The sequence below is a fragment of the Xiphophorus maculatus genome, chromosome 15, assembly GCF_002775205.1.
Source record: "Xiphophorus maculatus strain JP 163 A chromosome 15, X_maculatus-5.0-male, whole genome shotgun sequence".
Lineage (NCBI taxonomy): Eukaryota > Metazoa > Chordata > Actinopteri > Cyprinodontiformes > Poeciliidae > Xiphophorus > Xiphophorus maculatus.
In genome coordinates this window covers 8,628,820-8,648,812 of record NC_036457.1, presented here as the reverse complement: position 1 = coordinate 8,648,812, position 19,993 = coordinate 8,628,820, and the positions used below count along the sequence as shown (strand labels likewise).

The 19,993-nt window shown below is 39.1% G+C and overlaps 1 protein-coding gene across 2 annotated transcripts in view; it reads left to right on the top strand.

The window, feature by feature from the left end:
- Positions 1-19,993, top strand: part of LOC102230755 — a 33,825-nt gene that overhangs the window by 1,187 nt on the left and 12,645 nt on the right. The window contains exons 1-13 of one of the 2 annotated variants that reach the window (XM_014474414.2): positions 3,603-3,822; positions 3,981-4,052; positions 4,339-5,744; positions 6,147-9,492; positions 9,680-9,856; positions 11,015-11,053; positions 11,746-11,864; positions 13,052-13,205; positions 13,407-13,546; positions 16,820-16,946; positions 19,046-19,081; positions 19,511-19,662; positions 19,819-19,939. In XM_014474414.2, the coding sequence (XP_014329900.1) occupies positions 4,005-4,052; positions 4,339-5,744; positions 6,147-9,492; positions 9,680-9,856; positions 11,015-11,053; positions 11,746-11,864; positions 13,052-13,205; positions 13,407-13,546; positions 16,820-16,946; positions 19,046-19,081; positions 19,511-19,662; positions 19,819-19,939 (5,865 nt within the window). In that variant the 5' untranslated portion in view covers positions 3,603-3,822; positions 3,981-4,004. Of the gene's footprint in view, positions 1-3,602; positions 3,823-3,980; positions 4,053-4,338; positions 5,745-6,146; positions 9,493-9,679; positions 9,857-11,014; positions 11,054-11,745; positions 11,865-13,051; positions 13,206-13,406; positions 13,547-16,819; positions 16,947-19,045; positions 19,082-19,510; positions 19,663-19,818; positions 19,940-19,993 lie in introns of those variants that run through there. The other variant, XM_023347593.1, reaches the window with a different exon arrangement.

The window sequence follows — 19,993 nt, the reverse complement described above, 5'->3', positions numbered from 1 at the left end:
CATGTAATGCTTTGACATTTAATAACATGTCACAGTTTGCCAGCTGAATTGTATCACTGGTAGTACTCAGGCTCCCTTCAGTGGCATTCTGGAAGACATTTTTGTTACCAGCAATTTTCAATGTCAAGCAGAAATATTGCCAAATATTGCAGTTGCAATGCAGCCAAATTTTGACATTTGGCTGCATTGCAACCGCAAACTTGAAGGTGTTTTATTGGGACAAAAAGAATGAAGATTATTTACAAATAAAAATGTGAAAATATGTCTAGCTGCTTTTATTCTAATAATCCAAATAAATACCACCCAACACATTAGCCTCAGAATTCGCTTACTTAGTAAATATTGCGCCATTTCTCGTATTCTCAGTAAAAATACAGCATTCCATGAAGGTTTTAGGGGTTTATTGAACAAAACTAGAGACTATAATGCGTCATGAACATGAACACTAAGAAGCATAACAGACAGGCCAGGGAAAAAGTTGTGAAGAAATTTATACCACGGTATGACTGAACTCTATTAATTCATTTTCGTGAAGCTAAACCCCAAAAGAAAAGCTGTGACTGCAACTGAATACGAATATGAATACTATGTGGATTTTTATTTGTAAAAATTATGATAATGATACATTATGGATACAACATATTATTCCCCTTTCATTTTACTATACGCTACTTTATTTTTATGCTATCATATATAATTCCAATAAAGTACTAAAGTTACTGAAGTATGTGGTTGTACCATAAAAAATCTGAAAAATGTAAATGGATATGAATAATTTTGCAAGGCACTGTATTAGTTTAAGGTTGCACAAGACTGATTTAATAAATTAGATTTTGAAATATCAAAAACAGCTAAGTATTTAAAAGACGCAAATGTAATGGATGTTTTGTATGGCCAAAAGTGAGGTTAAATAGAGGTTCCCTGTGCTGTTGACAGACATTTGCATCTATTGTTCAGTCGGATGCAAAATGAAGACCAATGTGCTGTATGTGGTGAGTTTAGCACATACACCTTGGACTATCCAATCTTACTCTGAGTCTGACAACAAAACATTTATTAATAAAAAAAAAGTTTTATCTTAGCACAAGAAAACTGAGCAAACTCAATAAGCCTAAGAATGATTTCAAAGCCTCTTGTCGAAAACAAAGAGAAGACAATCGAAACTATGAAGGACGCTGCAACACAGTTCTGCAAAACCATGTCCATGTTTATGGAGAACAGTCAAGCAGTTCTCCATATACAGTTATATAAACTTCAGTTTTCAATTGTTCATGTCAGTTATGTTACCTTGCATGAATGCATACTGGAAGAACTTGACCAGTGTTGGTGCACAACAACTCTTGATGTTAACTCTTTATATTGGGTTCATGAAGCATCAGTCAGTTACACTAATTCATTAATGGACTGGCTTACTTGATTTTCATTCTGCTGCTGCAGTACAAAGCACTGAACAGACCGAACAGTGAGGTTTCTCAGCCAGAACAATAAACATCCTGCAAACAACACTAATGCAAATTATATGATCTGATGTAGACCAGACTGTTTCTCTGCTTCCGTGCGTCATCACATTCAGATGGAATGTTGAAGTACGAACTAAGCATTAACATTTAGAGTCTCTGTAATTGCTTCATAGTTTAAAAATTTACATGTGACTCAGAGTTGATTTAGACGTGAGGTTTTTGTCTTTAGAAATCAGTTTGGGGAGGGCTCTGTCTTCTGTAGCTATATTTCTGTATTGATTTCTTCTCAAAGCTGAGAGGTGGCACTTCATAAGACTATCCTGTCTTCTCTTGAATTTGTTAAAACGTGAGGGCTGATGTTTTGTTTCTGTACAGAAAAGTGTCTGATCTGACTCAAACACTGGTGGTTCAGGTACAACCTTATTTTTTAATAATGCTCATTACATAGCTAGTTTGGGTCAATAAAACATAATAGCTTTGCCATACCATGCAATTAGTAATCAATTAGTCATATATGCATAATGTGCCTGTCACAAAAGCAGGATCAGAAACTAAGGTTGCATTTAGAGAAAAACATAAAGCTGATTTTGTTTTTTACATTTTATGCAAACATCTTTCTTCTTACAATTATTTTTAATAAACAACAATAAACAAGGGCTGCATAGTGGCACAGTTGGTAGCACTGTTGCCTTGCAGCAAGAAGGTGAAGGTCCTGGGTTCAATTCCCGGCCCAGGGATGGAGTTTCCATGTTTTCCCTGTGCCTGCGTGGGTTCTCTCTGGGTACTCCGGCTTCCTCCCACAATCCAGAAACATGACTGTGAGGTTAACTGGTCTCTCTAAATTCTCCCTAGGTGTGTGTGTGTGTGCATGGTTGTTTGTCCTGTCTGTCTCTGTGTTGCCCTGCGACAGACTGGAGACCTGTCCAGGGTGTACCCCACCTCTTGCCCGAATCGTTAGCTGGAGATAGGCACCAGCACCCCTCCCGACCCCACTAATGACAAGGGTGTACTGAAAATGGATGGACAGATGGATGGAACAAAAAACAACAACAAACAAATGTGCCAATAAACCCCATCTAGACTAACTCAGATGTTTAAAAGTTTCAAGACTGCTTGAAACTTTGCTCTAAAAAGAATAAAATTTTTAGAGCAATGAAAGAACTGTGATTTTGACAATTTGGTACAGATTAAATCTTTCACACAGCCAATATAACATCATATTGCTCCAATGTTTGTGAGACCTACATGCTGTTTTGCCAACCATAGTTAACCAGGTTCCTTACTATGTAAATTAACAAATCTCACTGGTTTTCTAATTTTGAGAACATGGCTAACTTATTTTTAAGTCATGTCAAGATTAAAATTACTTCAGTAGAAAAATGGAACACAGCTTTGGAGCCTCGATTCTTCTTCAATCACTGTCATCCTTTTCAGTTCTCTCAAGTGCACTTTTATTTTGAAACGTTTATCATGAAGTAAAAATCAAATAGCTTGGACAAATGCTGTTTTTGGTTGTTGGTGGTTATTAGCTCTATATGAGATGTGGAAATCAGTTCATATTTGCCTAAAAATGAGCAGCAGCCTACCAGCATTTCTTAAAACAAACAGTAAAGAGAGCCCGAGTTCTACCAATGATCGATGTACTAAATACTAGCTTAACCAATTGTTAATAACAAAGCTTTTATGCTATATTACGATTTAGAACAATTAGGATGTAAATGTGTTCATACAGATTTTTATGAGAAACTGCAAAATACTGTTTAAATTAAATGTATTTGTTTTATTTTTGTGCGTTTTGTGAGTCGAAGTGTTATCTTCGACAATACTTCTAAAAACAGAAAAAAACTTGTAAATAGAGAAAATGATAGAGCTACATAGTTTGTAATAATCCACCTAGAATTAGATATAAACATAATAAGAATAAGATTAAAACTAGAGAAAAAGACTACTTGAAAGTATCTGAAAACTGATTAGCCATTTAATTGAATCAAAAATAAAACTAAAAGTTGTCCATCAACCACACTAACAAAGAACTCCAAAATGAAAACGCAATTGGGCGGCTGACGTGGAAATATTACTTGATGACTCACTCCTAAATAACTGCCATGTATAAAAATTACGGAGGAGCATTTGAATGCATCATTCGAAGCACCGGGCTACGCTCTGGCGCTCCGGCGGAGGGGGGCAGAACTTTTTAACAACACGCGTTGACACAGCACTCAAATAGTTTGGGGATGCTCGACTGGAGACAAACAGGAGTAACGTAAGATGTTCATCAGTTACCCTTTAGTGGAGACTCCATCATGGACTGTCTAACAACTGTTTGCATTAAAGAAAGAAAAGTTTTCTTCAAGGATTAAGGGTGAGTTTATCGTGTATTGACATTCTGGACTTCATATTTTAGAAAGTCAGGTATGAGCTCTCACTTTAATGAGGCGTTTTGCCTTTTTAATAAGTCTACTCTTTCTTATTGCTTTTTGTTATGGTGGAATGATTTTGTGTTTGTCTTATGCTCTGTAGGAGTTTTTGTTCAAAACCAAAATCATGTTCACATCCTACATAAAGACTCTCAATGATATGGTATTTTCTACGGTAAGCGTACAGGTTCATGCACCACTGCATGTCTTTGCATTGCTAAGAGATGAATGGCTGCATTAAACATATCTCTGAATAACACTTAGTTGACTTTAAATACCAAAGCTTGCACATTTACTTTGGTGATAGACAGTTTGGCATGTGCTCAGTTACATGCAATTATTAGATTTTTTGAGAATGTATTTTATTATTTAAGTTGTATCAATAGTTGCAACATTTTTGATATATTTGTAGATGGATATTTTAGTAAGTCCTTTTCGCTTTGGTCTGCTTTTCGCTATAGTCTGAGAGCCCTGAGGAGCAGCCGAGTACTGGAGTCTTGGGCCGTATTGGCAGCTGGCTGTCTCCATGGAGGGGAAATTCTCCAAAGTGCTTGGATGGAAATGACTTCTCAGCCTCTGGTTTCACGCAGAGAAGAGACGGTGATCGCGAGAGCGAGGACTCTGTGAAAATCCGAGCAGAAGAGCGACAGTGGCAGGAGAGGGATATTAGTTCACTTGGCCTCTTTAAAGAGGTTTTCCCTTGTGAAGAGAGGGACGCCACGCAGTCTGCCCACAGAGACAACTCAGTTGTGTGCAGCACTGAGACAGGAGAGGGTGGTGCAAAGGAGGGGGAGCTTGGAGAGAGGTGGAAGCAGAGAACAGGGCAGGGCAAGGAGACAGAGGAGAACAGTAGTGCTCCTTCAGCAAGTGGGAATCCTGAGAGGAATGTCAGTCATCTGACGCATCCCTCGTCTTCGTCTAAACGGGGAGTGGCGTGGGACTTTGACCAGGCCCACACCCAGCCACACGCACTGAGAAAAACACAGGCTCAGACAGGTAGGAAGCTCCATGTGTACCTGGAGGAGACTAGCGTGATTCAGTGTGGCCAGAACATCTGTGAGGGAGAGGAAGTTGTTTGCAAAACTGTTAAAAAGAGCTTGCAGATACTTCGGAAGCCAAAGTCATCACAGAGTTTTGATTTAGCAGCCAGCTCAAGTCCAGCAAACGCTGAGAAAAATGTGAGGCCGGCTGCCGGGGAACAAAGTTATTACAGTGTTTTAGGGGGAGTGTCGCTCAAAACACACAAAGACTCGTGGTTAAAGACTGAGGCTGAGCAAACAGAGGCAGACGACATGGGCCGTAAAAACTCAGGCAAGAGGAGGGTCAGGAAAAATTCTCAAGGAGACGGAATCAAAAGCCCCACAGCAAAAAGCCCCACAGGCAAAAACCCCAGAAACACTCAATCTGCAGATGGACTCCCTCCCGCAGGTAACTCTGCAGACAGTCTGCAGGGCAAAAGTCCAAGCACTCAGTTGAAAGAAGCATCCACAGACTCCTCCTCCAAGCCAGCCCCCTCCTTACAGGTCTCACCTGAAGGAGGAGAAAGCAAGTTCTCCTCCACAGATATGGTCAAGCAGTTGGACCAGTTCCAGAACTCAATCTCAGACTCTGCAGCCAGCCAGACGGGCGAGGTAGAAGTGGGAGCAGACATGGACGAGGATGAGAGCCTTTACAAAGTAGAGAGGAAGACCGAGACACCAGAGTCCAAACGCAGGAGTATTAAGGTTTCCAAAAGTGAAGTTAAGCTTTTTTCAAAAAATGTTCCTCTTAAACCAAAACAAAGCACTACAGCAAATCAGCGGGATTTCAGCAATACATTAAAGGAGATATCAGAAGAAGAAAAGCCCAAAACAGAGACTGACGCAAGGTAAGTTCAAACTTTTAAGTAACTACAAGTTGTACAGTCCACATACACCAGTTGATTGGAAGGTGAAGGGTTAACTATTCAGACTGACTTGCATACTTTTGTTAAATGTCACTTCGCAGACATTTACAGAGCAGGTAAACGGTGTGGGAATTGATTCAGGTATATCCACAGAGAAACAGAGGTGTGAGTCATAATACAAAGTTCAGGCCTGAGCTTTAGGATTGGACTTGTAAAAGTGTAGCTGAGATCTAAATTGAGGTTAGATAAATCTTTGGGTGATTAGGATATTCCCTCAAGATTAAATCATTACTTGTTCATAGAAAGTATATGGTTTTAAGTAAGTTATCTTTAAGTGCTGCATTATTTTAAATATTTCAAATGTTTCCCTTTTGTTTTGCACAGTGTCCCTGGCCCAAAGACAGTTGCTCAAGAGCCCAAACCTGTTGCTGGTCGGATTGCAGATAAAATCAACCTGTTTGAGCAGAAAAAACAAGATGGGAGTGTCAACAAGACCTTCCAGACCCCAAGAAGTGCTGATGTCTCCCCAACCAGATCTGTCTCAGACAGGCTTAAAACTGACTTCCTTTTGTCTGAGCAGAGGTCAAAATCTGCAGAACGTTACGGCAGCCCCAGGTCGGGCATTGGGTCAGCTGACAGTGAGAAACCAATGACCATCAAGGAGCGAATGAGAAAATTTGCAGAACCATCAAAATCACAAGTAAAACCAGCACCGACTCAAATGCTGCCTGTAAAAGGAACATCTATAAAATCTCATGCCTCTGTGACAGTTCCAGTATCAAAGTCGTCAGAACTTGAAATTCAAGATAAACTTGATACCAAAGAGCCAATTCAAACCAAAGCAAAGTCAGAGATAACATCAAATCAAAATGTGCAGGATATTTCTGCTGCAGGGGTACCGATGCCCCCTCAAGAATTGCAACAAATAGACTCTAAAGCTAGCGAAACAGAAGCAAAGGATGTACATCAAGTCACACATTCAAGCACTATTGTAAAAGATGATCTAGGAGATTCTGCAGATACTACCGAAAACGTAACACCAGAGCACAAAAGCCCAAGCAGAACAAGCTCCCGGTCTAAACGAAGAAAAAATAAAGAAGCAGCTAGTCCTGTCAGCCCAAATGCACAAGTACAACCAAAGGGTTCTGATGTAAAACAAGAGGAGGTGGAAAATACAGAGGAGATGTCCTCTACCCCCAAAAAACTTCCAAAATTGATGTCATCTCAAAAATTCCCTGGAAGCATTTCAGGAATACAGACTCTGACAGAAAATGAACAGGATGAGTTCACAAATGAATCAAAGGAGGCTGATGAATCACCTGTCAACAGAGATGAACCTGACACTGCTAGCTGTAGCAGTGAAATAAAAGGGACTATTGATAAGAAGGCCAAAATTGTACCCAAGCAGGAGGACAAATCAGAAGAACAGAGCCTTACAGTTACACAAGACAGACAAAACTCCTCAGAGGACAGGAGTCAAATTTCCACCACCTCTCTCTCAACACCTCCTTCAGCTATACAGCATCTTGAGACACCACCTGCAGCAAATCAGGAGTTATCTGCTGAGCAGCCTAAATTAGATAAAGAATTATCAATGCAGCTCGACTCAACAAGTAAACAGGAAGAAGGCACAGCAGCTAAAGAAGAAGCAGAACAAACCCAGCTTCCTCCTAGCACAGACACAGCACTGATATATCAAGCTGAGACTGAATATGTGGATAAATTAGAAATAATGAACAGTGGAAATCTACATCATACAGAGGAGAGAGACACAGAAAACACCCAGCAGCTTCTGCCTGGAGACAAAACCTCTGCAAAGGGGGATATTTCAGACAGTGGGCAAAGTATCTTAGGAAAGGAGCAGAGTTCTGAAAAATCAAAACAACCACAAACAACCTGTCAAATGTCAGACAATACCATTGGATCATCAGCCCTCCCTGATGATACACAAAAATCCAGTGAGGCGGTGACTGTACCTCCAGAGAAAGCTGTTATTTGTACAATCACCCAGACTAATGAGGCTGTGAGTGCAACAGAGAGTGATAAAGAGCCACAGAAGGCAGAGTTGGCCACAAATGTGCCTCCTGAGTCACAAACAAAACTCTCAGAAAGCTCTGGAATACAAAGTGAGCTGGTGGCAGGAGTAGCCAAGCCCGATTCTGTATCTGTGGAAAAATCTGAGAATCCAGTTGATGACTCATGTACACATGGAGCTAATGATCCTGAGCTGTCCAAGTCAGAACCTATTACCAAAGCAGCCATGCCAGATGAGGGAGTGAGTGCAAAAGGCACTAATGGCATTCTCTTGGTGGCACCTGCTCAGGTTGATGTGACATACAAGGAAAAGACAGATTCAACTGCTAAAAATTCTTTTAGTATTTCTGACTATCAGTCTACATTAGGCAGAGGGCCCAGGGAAGATGTCAGGGAAAAAGAAACCACTATGCCATCCGTGCAAGAAAACTTGACAGAATTCAAGAAGCCCACTCTTACTCACACAAGCACGGAGAGTAGTATTGATGTCTGTTCACTCAAAGATGCAGAGAAAATAACTCGGAGCCCCACTGATAGCATCACACTTCACTTGACAGGTAATAAAACAGAAAATGCAGCAGAGAAAAAAATCACTCTCCCAGCAAATAAACTTTCACCTGTTGCTAATGGTGATATCTCCTCACATTCACAACTCGTCAAAGTCATAAAGGAGCCAGCGAAAGACACATTGAGTCACACTCCAAAAGCTCCTCTCCCCCCAGAGGTTAATAAGCTGATCCCAGACCCAGTTCAGCATTCATCCATGAGGAAACTGAATTTGCCAAGGGATCTTAAGAACGATAATTCCTTTCAACAGCAAGAGACACCATCCAGCTGGCTAGATGTAGATGTTCCCAAGCACAAGCTGAGAGTCCCAGAGGCAAAACTGACTTCCTCTGGAAGTGAGAGCAACCTGTTGGATACTTCTGGTGAGCTGGATGATGATGATTTTGTTGAAAAAATTAAAAAGCTCTGCACCCCTTTCTCCCTCCCACCTCGTAAGCACAACCACCTTCGGACCCCCCAGCCTCCCTTTGCGATGCCGGCCATTAAGGAAGACCGCTTTGAGAAGTCATTTGACCCTGAGGAATTCACATTTGGCTTGAGGAAGAAGACTCAGCTCACGTTAGAAACAACTCCAAGCCTTTTAGCCAAGCTCCAGAGCGCAGATGCAAAATCTGGCCTGATACCCGCCAGGGCGAGTTTTGCTGACAGGAGCCTGCTGCTTGGTGGCCTTGATTCTCACTCTCGCCTCAGGGACAAGGATGCTGGCAAGGGCGAGGTAGAAGAAAAGGAAGAAAAAGATCAAATAAAAGTTAAGTCTCGCTTGGAGAGGAGCTCGGTTCTCAGCAGTCTCACCTCCTCTCTCTTAAGAGGTAAGCGGAATGGAGCTCAGACTCAGGCTGAAGGCACCGGCTCAGACAGCGTGTTGCCTAACGAACCCCCCAAGCTCAGTCCTCTAACTTCACCCCAGCCGGCCCCTCCAAGCCTGACAGACTCAACTCCAGTCAAACAAACAGCAGCCAAGCAGAATGAAGAGGAAACCCGGACTGCAGAGACTGTGGTCTGTGACTCAAGTCCTCCACTTCCTGCTTTTAACGACATCAAGCTGCCTGACTATTTAGAGAAGCACCTCCCACAGGATCAAGCAAAAGCTGTGCCGGGAGTACTAGGACTGGACCAAGTCAAACCTGAGGTTAGTTTCAGTTTGAATGAAAAATATTCTAATGTCACTGCTGTCGAAGCTAAACTAAAATAGTGACGCAGTGGTATAAGCTGAAACGGGAAGTTCAGTGTATTGTTTGAGTAGAAAGTCATCTGTGAACATTTGAATGAGCAGTGAGACAAAGAATCAACCAAAAGCATATCATTTTATCTCTTAGCTAACAGGGAAAATGGCATCTCTGCTTTCTGGAGGAAAGGCAGAGGACGTTAGAAAACCAGGTCTGGTGCTTCCTGACTCTGCAGTTCCAAGTTTTCCTGGGATTCCTCCAACTGCACACGCTCATCATCTTTCCAAAGAGCCTTTGTCCCAACCACACGAGGCTCTCAGAAATACCGTAAGTACATCACAAGCATGCTGCTGCAGGATGCTATGTTGTGTTGTGCAACAGATTCATTCTCTACAGTTAGAAGTATCAAGTTTCAGTTGTTGGCATAGTGAGCTAGATACTGTTTTTACTACAATTTCCATAAAGCTGCTGCTCCTATGGCTTTTATGGAAATAAAACCAAAAGATTGCATGTGTTATTTAGAGGGGATCTTTTACTTCTATTTTTTTTTACTCTGCTTTGTACTACTTTCTCCTGTATCCCATTTGTTTTTATAAATAAAGGATATTTTCTTCAACTAATGAGGATTTTGGTAATCTTTTAAGGCTGAAACCACTTTCACTACACATACAGCAGAAGTTTCTTTACAGTTACTGGTGTAAATCTACAGTAAATACCTATAGGTAAATCAATAAAGCATTTTAGCAATTTTTATAAGAGATTGATCAATCTCCAGGTCTGTCATGGCCTTTTTTGCCCCAGTGAATCTATCCCCATCCTTATCTGAATTTTCAGTTAAGTGCATCAGAGAACCTATTATTTGTTGAGGTATAGCTTGATATTGAGACATTAAAATTTGGGTTATTAGATTTTAGATTCCCAGCCAATTAGAAAGACAAGAACTTTAGCTATACTTGTGTTGAGTTTATTTTTGGACCAGATTCTAGGTTTTCTCCTGGAAAGAACAATATAATTTTGTTGTAATCACACATGAATCCATGCAAAATGTTATGTTCAGGATGACAGAGGCTTGTCGTGGGTAATTGTTGAATCACACATTTTTCCACAGCCAAACGTTTAGGCATGTTTATGCATTTGTTTGCAAATCTGAGCAGTGGGTTATTATAGAATTATGGTCCACAAAGTTATTCAGTCTGGTCTTGTTGGTTGGAATTTCACATTTCACATCAGTTCTAAAGCATTCCTGTAGCATTCATAGCATGCATTACTCTGTTTTTTTGGCAAATTTGCCCAGAAGTGTGCTGTTTCAGTATGAAATCAGAGCTGTGTACTCACAAAAGACTATAAATAATCTGTAAAGGTCAGGTTAATCTGCAGACACGGAGCAGCTGCGCAAGGTTACATTAATTAGCATGCTTTGCATTTTGCAGATGTTTGCCATGCTTCATGGTATTTCTCACAATCCCATTTTCTTTTGTGTTTCAGAAAATAGCTGTCAAGGGATTTCATAAACGCCCTGGAAAGGTACAGTAGGCAAAACCTTTGCTCGATAGAAACAAGATGGAGATAGGAATCTCAATAGACAACGCTTTGTTTTTGGGAAAACATCTGTTCTTCATATAGCGTTCTTGGGGGTAAAAAAAAGGCACATTAAAAAGTCTTGTGCAAATGTTCAGCTGGGTATGATTAGCATTATGAAATGTTATACTGCTAACAGTGCATGAGTGTAGGATCTTCATTAGTATATAACTTCATAATAGCTGTTGCAGCTAAGCCAGTTATTCCCCTGGTGCTCAGCATACTTATTCTCTTGCCTTCTGCTTCTGTTGTACTGAGGAACCACTGACTTAAAATAGAGCTTTGTTATAGTTGTTTATAAGATCTTTGGAAGCAAGTAATAAGAAAAAAACATTTATTCCCAAGAGAGAGCATTTTTGTGGTTCAATTCTTTGCTTTTGACTATTTTTAAAATTCTGTCAGACTAGCACAAACATGCAAATAACTTCCTTTAAAGTGACTCAAAACATTAACAGCATGCCCTACTTGCATGCTTGTATGGGCTTTTTAGCCTGAGTAAACATCGGTACATCGGCCTGCTTTCAATAAATCCTGTTTTACTATGAAGCATTTAATGAGGGATGCTTTTTTCCCCATTATTTTCCGGCATGCTTAATGTGATGGAATGTTTTATTCTGCCCTCTGTGTCTCCAATGCAGATGGTGTTGTTTGAAAAAGCTCAGTTCAGTGGCCAAGCGCATGAGATTTACAGGGACATGGCAGATTCTTCTTCTCTGGAGCTTTCGCCTCTCATATCTGTAAAGGTTGTGAGGGGATGGTAAGTGTGCATAAAATAAATAGCTTCAGTTGAAAATGTGCCGTAAGATGTAGTTCTAATTAATGTCAAGCGATTTTGTGAGGGTGAAGTTAGGGTGTCTCAAAGGATTAATTGGGTGAAATATCAGAAGTTGGATTTCATCGTTGGTAACTACTCTCTTTTTTTTAAGATCTTATCACATAGATTTTACTGCTTATTTCGTGTATTTATATCTTTGTTTCCTGTGGCAGTTTCAGTCTCCTAAATAGTGGATTAAGCCAATATTTTTCACATGAATGCAGTCACTCTTCCTAGCAGAATTATTGGTATCGCTGACTTACTTGCAATACATGCTCTTTTGTGTTTCTCGTGTAGAACAGTGGCAAGGGGTAATTGGTCCTGTGTCTCATATTTGTAGTCTGGGAGAACACGAAGTCTTGGATTTTTAATTAGACGTTTCTAGACAATGTGATCTATTTAAAACATAAAACAGAAATTATAATCAGAGTTGTGTTCCTGGTAATTTTACTAAATGTTCCAGCACAATATTGGGGGTAAAAAAAAAGGCACATTAAAAAGTATTGTGCTAATGTTCAGCTGGGTATGATTAGCATTACTATATTGTGCTGCAAAAACAGCGGCTCCTACAACAATTTGTGAATCCATTTTACTATTTGGATAGTTTCTGCATCCTTGAACAAGTGAATATATTTGTAGATGCAAATGAATTGTTTTTGCTTCTGTTAAATAAATAAAGAAAACAGAAAGAATGCAATTTAAAAAGAATCAGATGTGACCTTCTGCAGGCACACTGAGCCAAACTGATTCAACATTCTCTCATCTTACACAAATCCGAAGAATTAAAGCAATCTTATTAAACTATTTACAGAAGGGGAGGTTATCTTCATTCTCTACCATTTGTTGATTTTACACTTCATCTTGCGAAAGGATTAATCAAGGAAATTATTACGCATTTTCTTGAGAGGCTTAGAGATGCAATTAAAGTTATTCAAGCTAAGCTAATTAGCAACTATAAGGCTTCCAATTTTTATATTTGCACAAAAGATATGAGAGTGAGCATCCAGTGAATATTAAGAGTATTTCTCTATTTTTTAACTAGTTAAAACCTTTCATATCCTTCCTTTATTATTCCTTAAGTTGAGTTTTCTGTGTTTATTGTGTGAAACAAAACTGTTTTCATGTTACAGCTGGATCCTCTATGAGAAGCCTGACTTTCAGGGACGCACCATCGCCTTGGAAGAAGGTGGACTAGATTTAGATTTAGAAAATATGTGGGCAGAGCCACAAACTGAACAGAATGGCCCACCGATTACCATAGGCTCAATTCGACTTGCTGTCAGGGTGAGTACACTCATTAACTTTACTTCATTTTCAACTCATGTACCCTTTAATAGCTGATGTGACATTCAGGCCATATTTCAGAGCATATAAGTGAATGAGTTAATCGCTGATTTGCTTTCACTGGGAGGATTTATTGAAGATTTAGCATTGGCTGCTACAGATGATTGACATGTTTGATTTTTTCCTCTGCTCTCTCTGTAGGATTACAGCATCCCTCACATTGATCTGTTTACTGAGCCAGAGGGCCGGGGGAGAGTGACACCGTACCATGATGATACGATAGAAACTGGCTCATTTGGTATCCCGCTGAACACCGCTTCCATCCAAGTCCACTCTGGAGTGTGAGTATTGCCATTTTTATAGCATCTGGTTTCATTTAGATATCAACATTTTGGATTAGATATTCTTTAAGAGTTTCTTTTTGTATTAAGAAGTTTCAAGTAATCTGATTTGACAATAAAAGGTGATTTTCAAAGTTAGGAACTTTGTGACGTTCTTGCTTACTAAAGGTTTTTCTGAAAACGATCAGATCACTTGAAAAACCCCAACAATAATCTGGGGATTAATGCTGCATCCAGTCAACAGTACTACAGCTGGTTTCAAAACACAAGTGGAAATAAATGTTTTGGCTACATTTTATATAATTGGCAGACATATTGAATATGACCACGGTGTCAGGCAGGCACATTCAATTATCCAGTTCAGAATTCTGACTTCACTGGGTGTTGTATTAGATTTTTTTCTCTTAGAACTTGCATATCCCAATTTCTCTATGCAAATCAGTTGCATGTAAATGCTGAGTTGCATCTGCTCCCTGTAAGTTGAATTTTTTAAGTCCTTGGAGGAATAATCAGCTTAATATTTCGTGCATAGTTGAAATTTTGACTTGGTAAAATGTTTGCTTTTTCTCTCAAACCTTTTGAGCAAAAGAGTGTTTGCAGCCAAAAAACATGGCCTTGTCTGACAAATCAAATGACTCCAGTTAAAGCCCTAGTAGCTTTTAGCAAACTCCAAATTACCATTTGTAGTGTTAAGAAAGATGTTTTTTGTGGTGACACGTCTCACCATAAAACACCTGGATAGCATCCAGTGATTGTTACAAAGACTTGTTAATCTTAAGATGTCCTTTGTTTGCTGCAGTTCTCTAACTTGAGCTTCAAAGGATTTTTTTGTCTCATCCTTTACCAGCTTTTTCTTTGTATGTGGGTTCAAAACAAACAACTGATCTTCACTCAGTCTAGTTTGTTGTAAGCTTTTTAGTTATTGCATTGACTGTAGATTTGGACAAGTTTCAGCAAGTATGTATTATGCTCCCATTTCCAGATTTAAGACCACACATCTATCCTACTTCAGCTTTGTTGTTCCCTAGCTTCCTTAATTTGTACTGTACTACTTACATCATTTTGTGCATGTGTTTAATTATTTATACCTTAAGTAGGAATTTATAAAGCCCGAGAAATTATGTTATGCTGTTTCTATTATTTAGCCTGGACCGTAAGCACGAAAAAAAAATTATAACCTCTAGTTTTCTAATTGGCAGCTGGAACATAGGGGAACTGTGTGTGACATTAATCCCTGACCTGAAGCTAATGGCTGAGATTAAAATATTCATGGTATAGAAAACCATAACTGATGTATAATCTGCAACCACAGAGGGTACATGTATTGTGTATTTTTTTCTCCAAATATGGTCAAAATGTAGAAATTCAAAGAATATCTCGAGCTTTAGCAAAACAGCTATCACTTTCGTATTCGGCTTATCTCCCTTTCCCAGCAGTTTCAAACCTGTTGAGAATCCACTGTGAACAACACTTAGGTAAAAAGCTGCCTGTTAGTATGAGCAATTAGTGCTGAGTTAAACTACCGAGAAAATACCCCGAGGCTCCAAAAGACAAAAGAAAATGTAGTTAGACGCACATGTGTTACTCCTATTTGCCATCACTTATGTTGCTTTTTATATCGACTGGCAGACTCATCAGAGGTTCTCTGACTAGTAGAAATCTTTTCTTTTGTGGAAAAATAAAAAAAGTTGAGTGATAATAATCATTATCTTCCTCATTTATGTTTTGTTTGTTCTCATTCCTACTTTTTAGAAAGCCTGGGCATGTCTGTCCTGCTGGTGCATGTCAGAAAAAAAGGAAAGAGGTGAAAACTAGATGAACAGTGAGAACCAGACAAAGGTGTCAACTTGGCAAAATGTGGGATTTTTTTTTTTCCACAGAAGAGGTGTAGGCATTTGGGACATTTTGTGCCCTGCCCCAGTAGGCAATGCGTTCTATTAAACTTGTGCTTCATAGCTACTTTTTGCGGCTTTGCCTTTCAATAAAGAATTTAATCTGACTATCTTCGCAGATTAAACAAAAGTGATAGGTGTCGGATTACATCTAGTTAGATAATCCTCAAAGATCTCCTTCAGCTGCCCGTCCTGCATAACTTTTCCCCTGCTTCGAGTGGAGACGACTGTGTAGCAGATGTGGTTTTGTTCCAGCCAAATGGAGTGAAGCTATTCCTTTACTTAGCAGAATGAGGCTGGCATCGCCTCCTGGTATTACTTCCTCAGCGGTGGCTGAAAGGGATGGGTTTGTTTTTTCCTGCCAGAGGCTCACACATGGTGATCGGTATGAGGCATTGGTATTGTGCTCGAAATGCCAGAGAAAAGGGGGGAACAAAGGCTGCCCACACTAAAAATTAAATGTGAAGAAAACCACTTTGAACTGCAGCATGCCATTCCTCTGGCTTTCACTCTAAAACAAGCATCTTTTGTTTTTCATTCAAGTTTGTTTCACTCATGTCTGATAGAGGTATAAAACCAAACCCTACTAAAAAAGCCTGATTTCACCACTCTTAAGTGCTGCACGCAGCAGGAAGTGTTGAAGTCTTTCCTGTGAGAGAGCTTCAGCTTTGTTCTCTTAGTCGAATTATGTAAACCATGAACTTTTTCACATGATCACATTACAACCTAAAACATCACTGAATCATTGAATCATAGATCTTGCTGTGTGTTTTGGATTCTTATCTTGTTGGATGGTAAACCTTCATCCCAGATTTAAGTCTTTTGGAGCCTCTGAAAGCTTTATGTCCAGGATTGTTTTGTATTCAGCTGCTTTCATCCTCCCATCAGTTCTTGTTTGTGCTAAAGAAGCAGATCCCCATACCATAATGGTTCTGCCATGTTTGACTGTGGGGATGGTGCATTCAAGGTCATGTACAGTATCCACATTTCACTGAGTTCCCTACTAAGGTTGTGACAAACTACAGACATTGTCTTATTAGGGTAATTTTTATTATTTGTAAAACATTTTTAAAGACATTTTGTTTTGTTTTTGTTCCGCTTTACAATTTTTTGTCAGTCTATCACAAAAATTTAGAGTGAAATTAGCAGAAAAGGTTTATGCTTATAATACTAATCATAATACTCATACTAATGATGCATATTATTTTAAGTGTGAGAACCATGTGCTTCCACTATTCACTATAAGTAACCACCTACATCAGGCCATGACTTCCTGTGATTCTGAAACCACACTGGGTGCAGCTACGTATAACATAGAGGGACATTTTGACATAGTAATAAGTAAAATGGTAATGTTTAGTCTTTGTGCATCTTCCGGCAGGTGGCTGGTGTTCAGTGATCCGGGATTTGAAGGCATGATAGGTGTGCTGGAAAAAGGAGCATATCCTGTTCCTGAGGCTTGGGGCTTTTCTTCACCATTTGTGGGATCTCTTAGACCACTTAAAATGGTAAGTATGTGTGTGTATCCTCTTATGCATATAACAGTTCAATCACTACTAGTTGCAAGTCAGGTAAAGGGGTTTTATGGCTATGAAAGTTAGTTATATGTTTGGTTTTGCTGAAAACCTTGATGTTTGTTGTCAAACATAAAATATTCTCAGTCTTTTGCTAACTAGTGCCATATCTGTAAATGCTGTTTTGCAAGTGTGACCACACTCTCAAGAAATTTAAAAACAGTACAGCTGTTAATACTGTTAATATAATAACATTATTATTTTATTGTCCAAATAAAAATAATTAAAAAAAAATAACATTCAAATTTCTTTGCACTTCATGCTTAAGGAAATATGTTTCAAGGTTCAAACTGGAAAAATAAACAGTAAAGCTGCCTGAAATCAGAATGCAAGCATGGACAGATGGAGATTTCTCACAAGCCTTTTGTTTGCACTTCTGGCAGTTTTTGGAGTTATAAAACCTGTAAGATTTATGACACAATGACCTCTGTTTGTAAAAAAAAACAATTTCCTATTATGTTTAAATACATTAATTTCATTGCCAGCAGCTTGTATTGCTAACAGGAATTAGCATCATCTGCTGAAAATAAGCCAGCTTAATTATGTCTCTGAAGTATTTGGCTTCAGAGAAAAATTGAACACATCATTAGGTGCCATTTGTGGTTCACTGACCTCTGATTCAGTTTCTGCAGGGCAATTTTCAAAAATATTTCCCGCTGTGCTTCCCTTTTGGACCAGCACAGTCTGAATTTTCAATTTCATTTTATGTATTTAGAAGGGATGATCTACACTAATAAACATATGTAAATAGCTTCAATATAATTTTACCAAAATTATCTAAAAGGCTGGTTATCCTCAGTATTCTTTGTGCCTTATGTGAACAGGAGTCCAACTAGCTCTTGGGATGTTTGAGCTATCTAGTTCTATGTTGCTTAGACTTTACCCTGTAAATACTGTAGCTGATAAAATGTAACAAACTCATTGTAACAAAGAATGCCCAAAGACCAACAGTGGTATTTTTGGCACAGTTTGCAAACCATTGCTCTGACTTCATGATATTTACTATTTATCTAACTTTAAAAAAAGAAACAATCAACAAAACATTTTTCCATTTTCTCCTTTGTTCCTTTGTAGAAACTTGATTCTGACCTCCCTGCTAATCATCCTTGTACAGAAGTTTCTGCTAATTCATTTCTGCTATTTTTTTTAATGAATGGCTTTTTAGCACCGTTCATCTTTCCAGACTTATGTCAGGCTTCCTTGTACCTGCTAACAGCATAACACTGGCACCGCCACACTTCATAGTTGAACAGCTACATTCAGAGTGTTACTTTTTCTGTTTAGGTGATGTCTTAAGTTGGAGCTGCCAGGTTTTTCATAGGGGTGTCAGAATAAAATGAGCAGAGCACAAGTTTACATTTGACTTTCTAGATTTTTATTTGTACAAAACTTTGGAAACCATGTACTTTTGGGCATCCTGTTTTGCAGTACTTTGTGTTGGTCTGTCACATGAAGCTATATTAAAATGCATTAGATTGGGCAGTTGTTGGGTGGACAATCCATTCAAAGGTTCTGAATGGATTGTGCTAATCTCTACTCAAGTTGCATTCAGTAAATGAAAGTCATTACCCAAGACAAGTGGACACACAGTCATAACTTGTCTTTACATTTTATGCAAGTCCATGACAAAACTACTGTCTCTCACATCATCCTGTAACTATTTGTTTCATTTGGGGCTTATTAGAAAATGCTGCTGTGCTACAATGTCAGTGACACCATGTTAGAGAAATGCAGGGGAGAATTGTCTTTGCAAGGCTAATTAGCAGCTTAAAATGCATTCTTTAGATTGCTGTTATTCCTTCCTCTTGCGTTTTGTTTTTCCACGTGAATCAGCTCAGGCATGTCACTTTGTACAAAGGCTTTTGGCGTGACAGGAATCAGTTCACAGACATTCTTTCACTTTTTAAATTTTTTTTTTTACTTGTAATTGCTTGACACCTGTACATTTATTTCTAAAATGACAGAATATTTTGATTTTAATTATTGGACTTATAAAACCATATAAATAAATACATATTAATCCATTTTTCCAGGGTGGATTCAAAGTGGAGAATCCGAATGAAGTTAAGGTAAGCACACTTCACTTCGCTTTTACATGGTCAGCTTGGCAAGTTAAACATTCAGATTGGAAGCATCCTCTTGAAAAAGCCATCTGCTGCTGAGCTTTATGTTTTCAGATCAAGTCTTTGTGCTCTTCTTGCGCTGAGCCAAAAATAGTCACGACTTTAAATGCTGCAATAAAAAAAGCAGATATTTTAGTTATGTGAGATGTGAGAATTAAAGCCTCTTTTCAAATCCATCCTTTTGTGCTGCTGTTCAGCAACTGCAGAAAATGTAAAAAAAGAAACATGATGCTCATTGAATACTCACTCAAATCAATGTTATATTTTGTGCTTTGGTGGGAAAATAGAAAGAAGCCGACAGTGTATTAAAAAATATGACACCCACTATTTTGAACTGAGTGGTCTTGAATGCAGTCTGTCTGTGCCTTTTTGCAGGCATTGGTGTACGAGAAGGCTGGCTTTGAGGGCTCCTGCTTACAAATTGACAGTGATGTTTTGAGCTTTTGCGAGACAGAAGAAGGCATCGCTGCAGATGGAACAAACCTTGAAACAAAATCTGTGGGATCTTTAAAAATCATTGGAGGATTGTGAGTCATCTTGTCACGCTTTTTCATCCTTTCCTTGTGCAAGTTGAAATTAAGGTGTCATTGTCTCAGTCCTAAGCCGAGTGCATTCAGCTCTCAAACTGTTTAAACAGCAAAATCTATAAATGCAGTTGAAGTACAGATGTTTTCCTCTTCCAGCTGGGTGGGCTACAACCTGCCCGGGTTCGAGGGTCAGCAGCACATCCTGGAGGAAGGGGAGTACCTGGACTGCAGCGAATGGGGAGGCTTCGAGCTTCTGTCATTACGACCAATAATATCTGTGAGTCCAGCACTAAATACATTCCTCTGGCCTATGTGTGACCAAAGCAGTTGG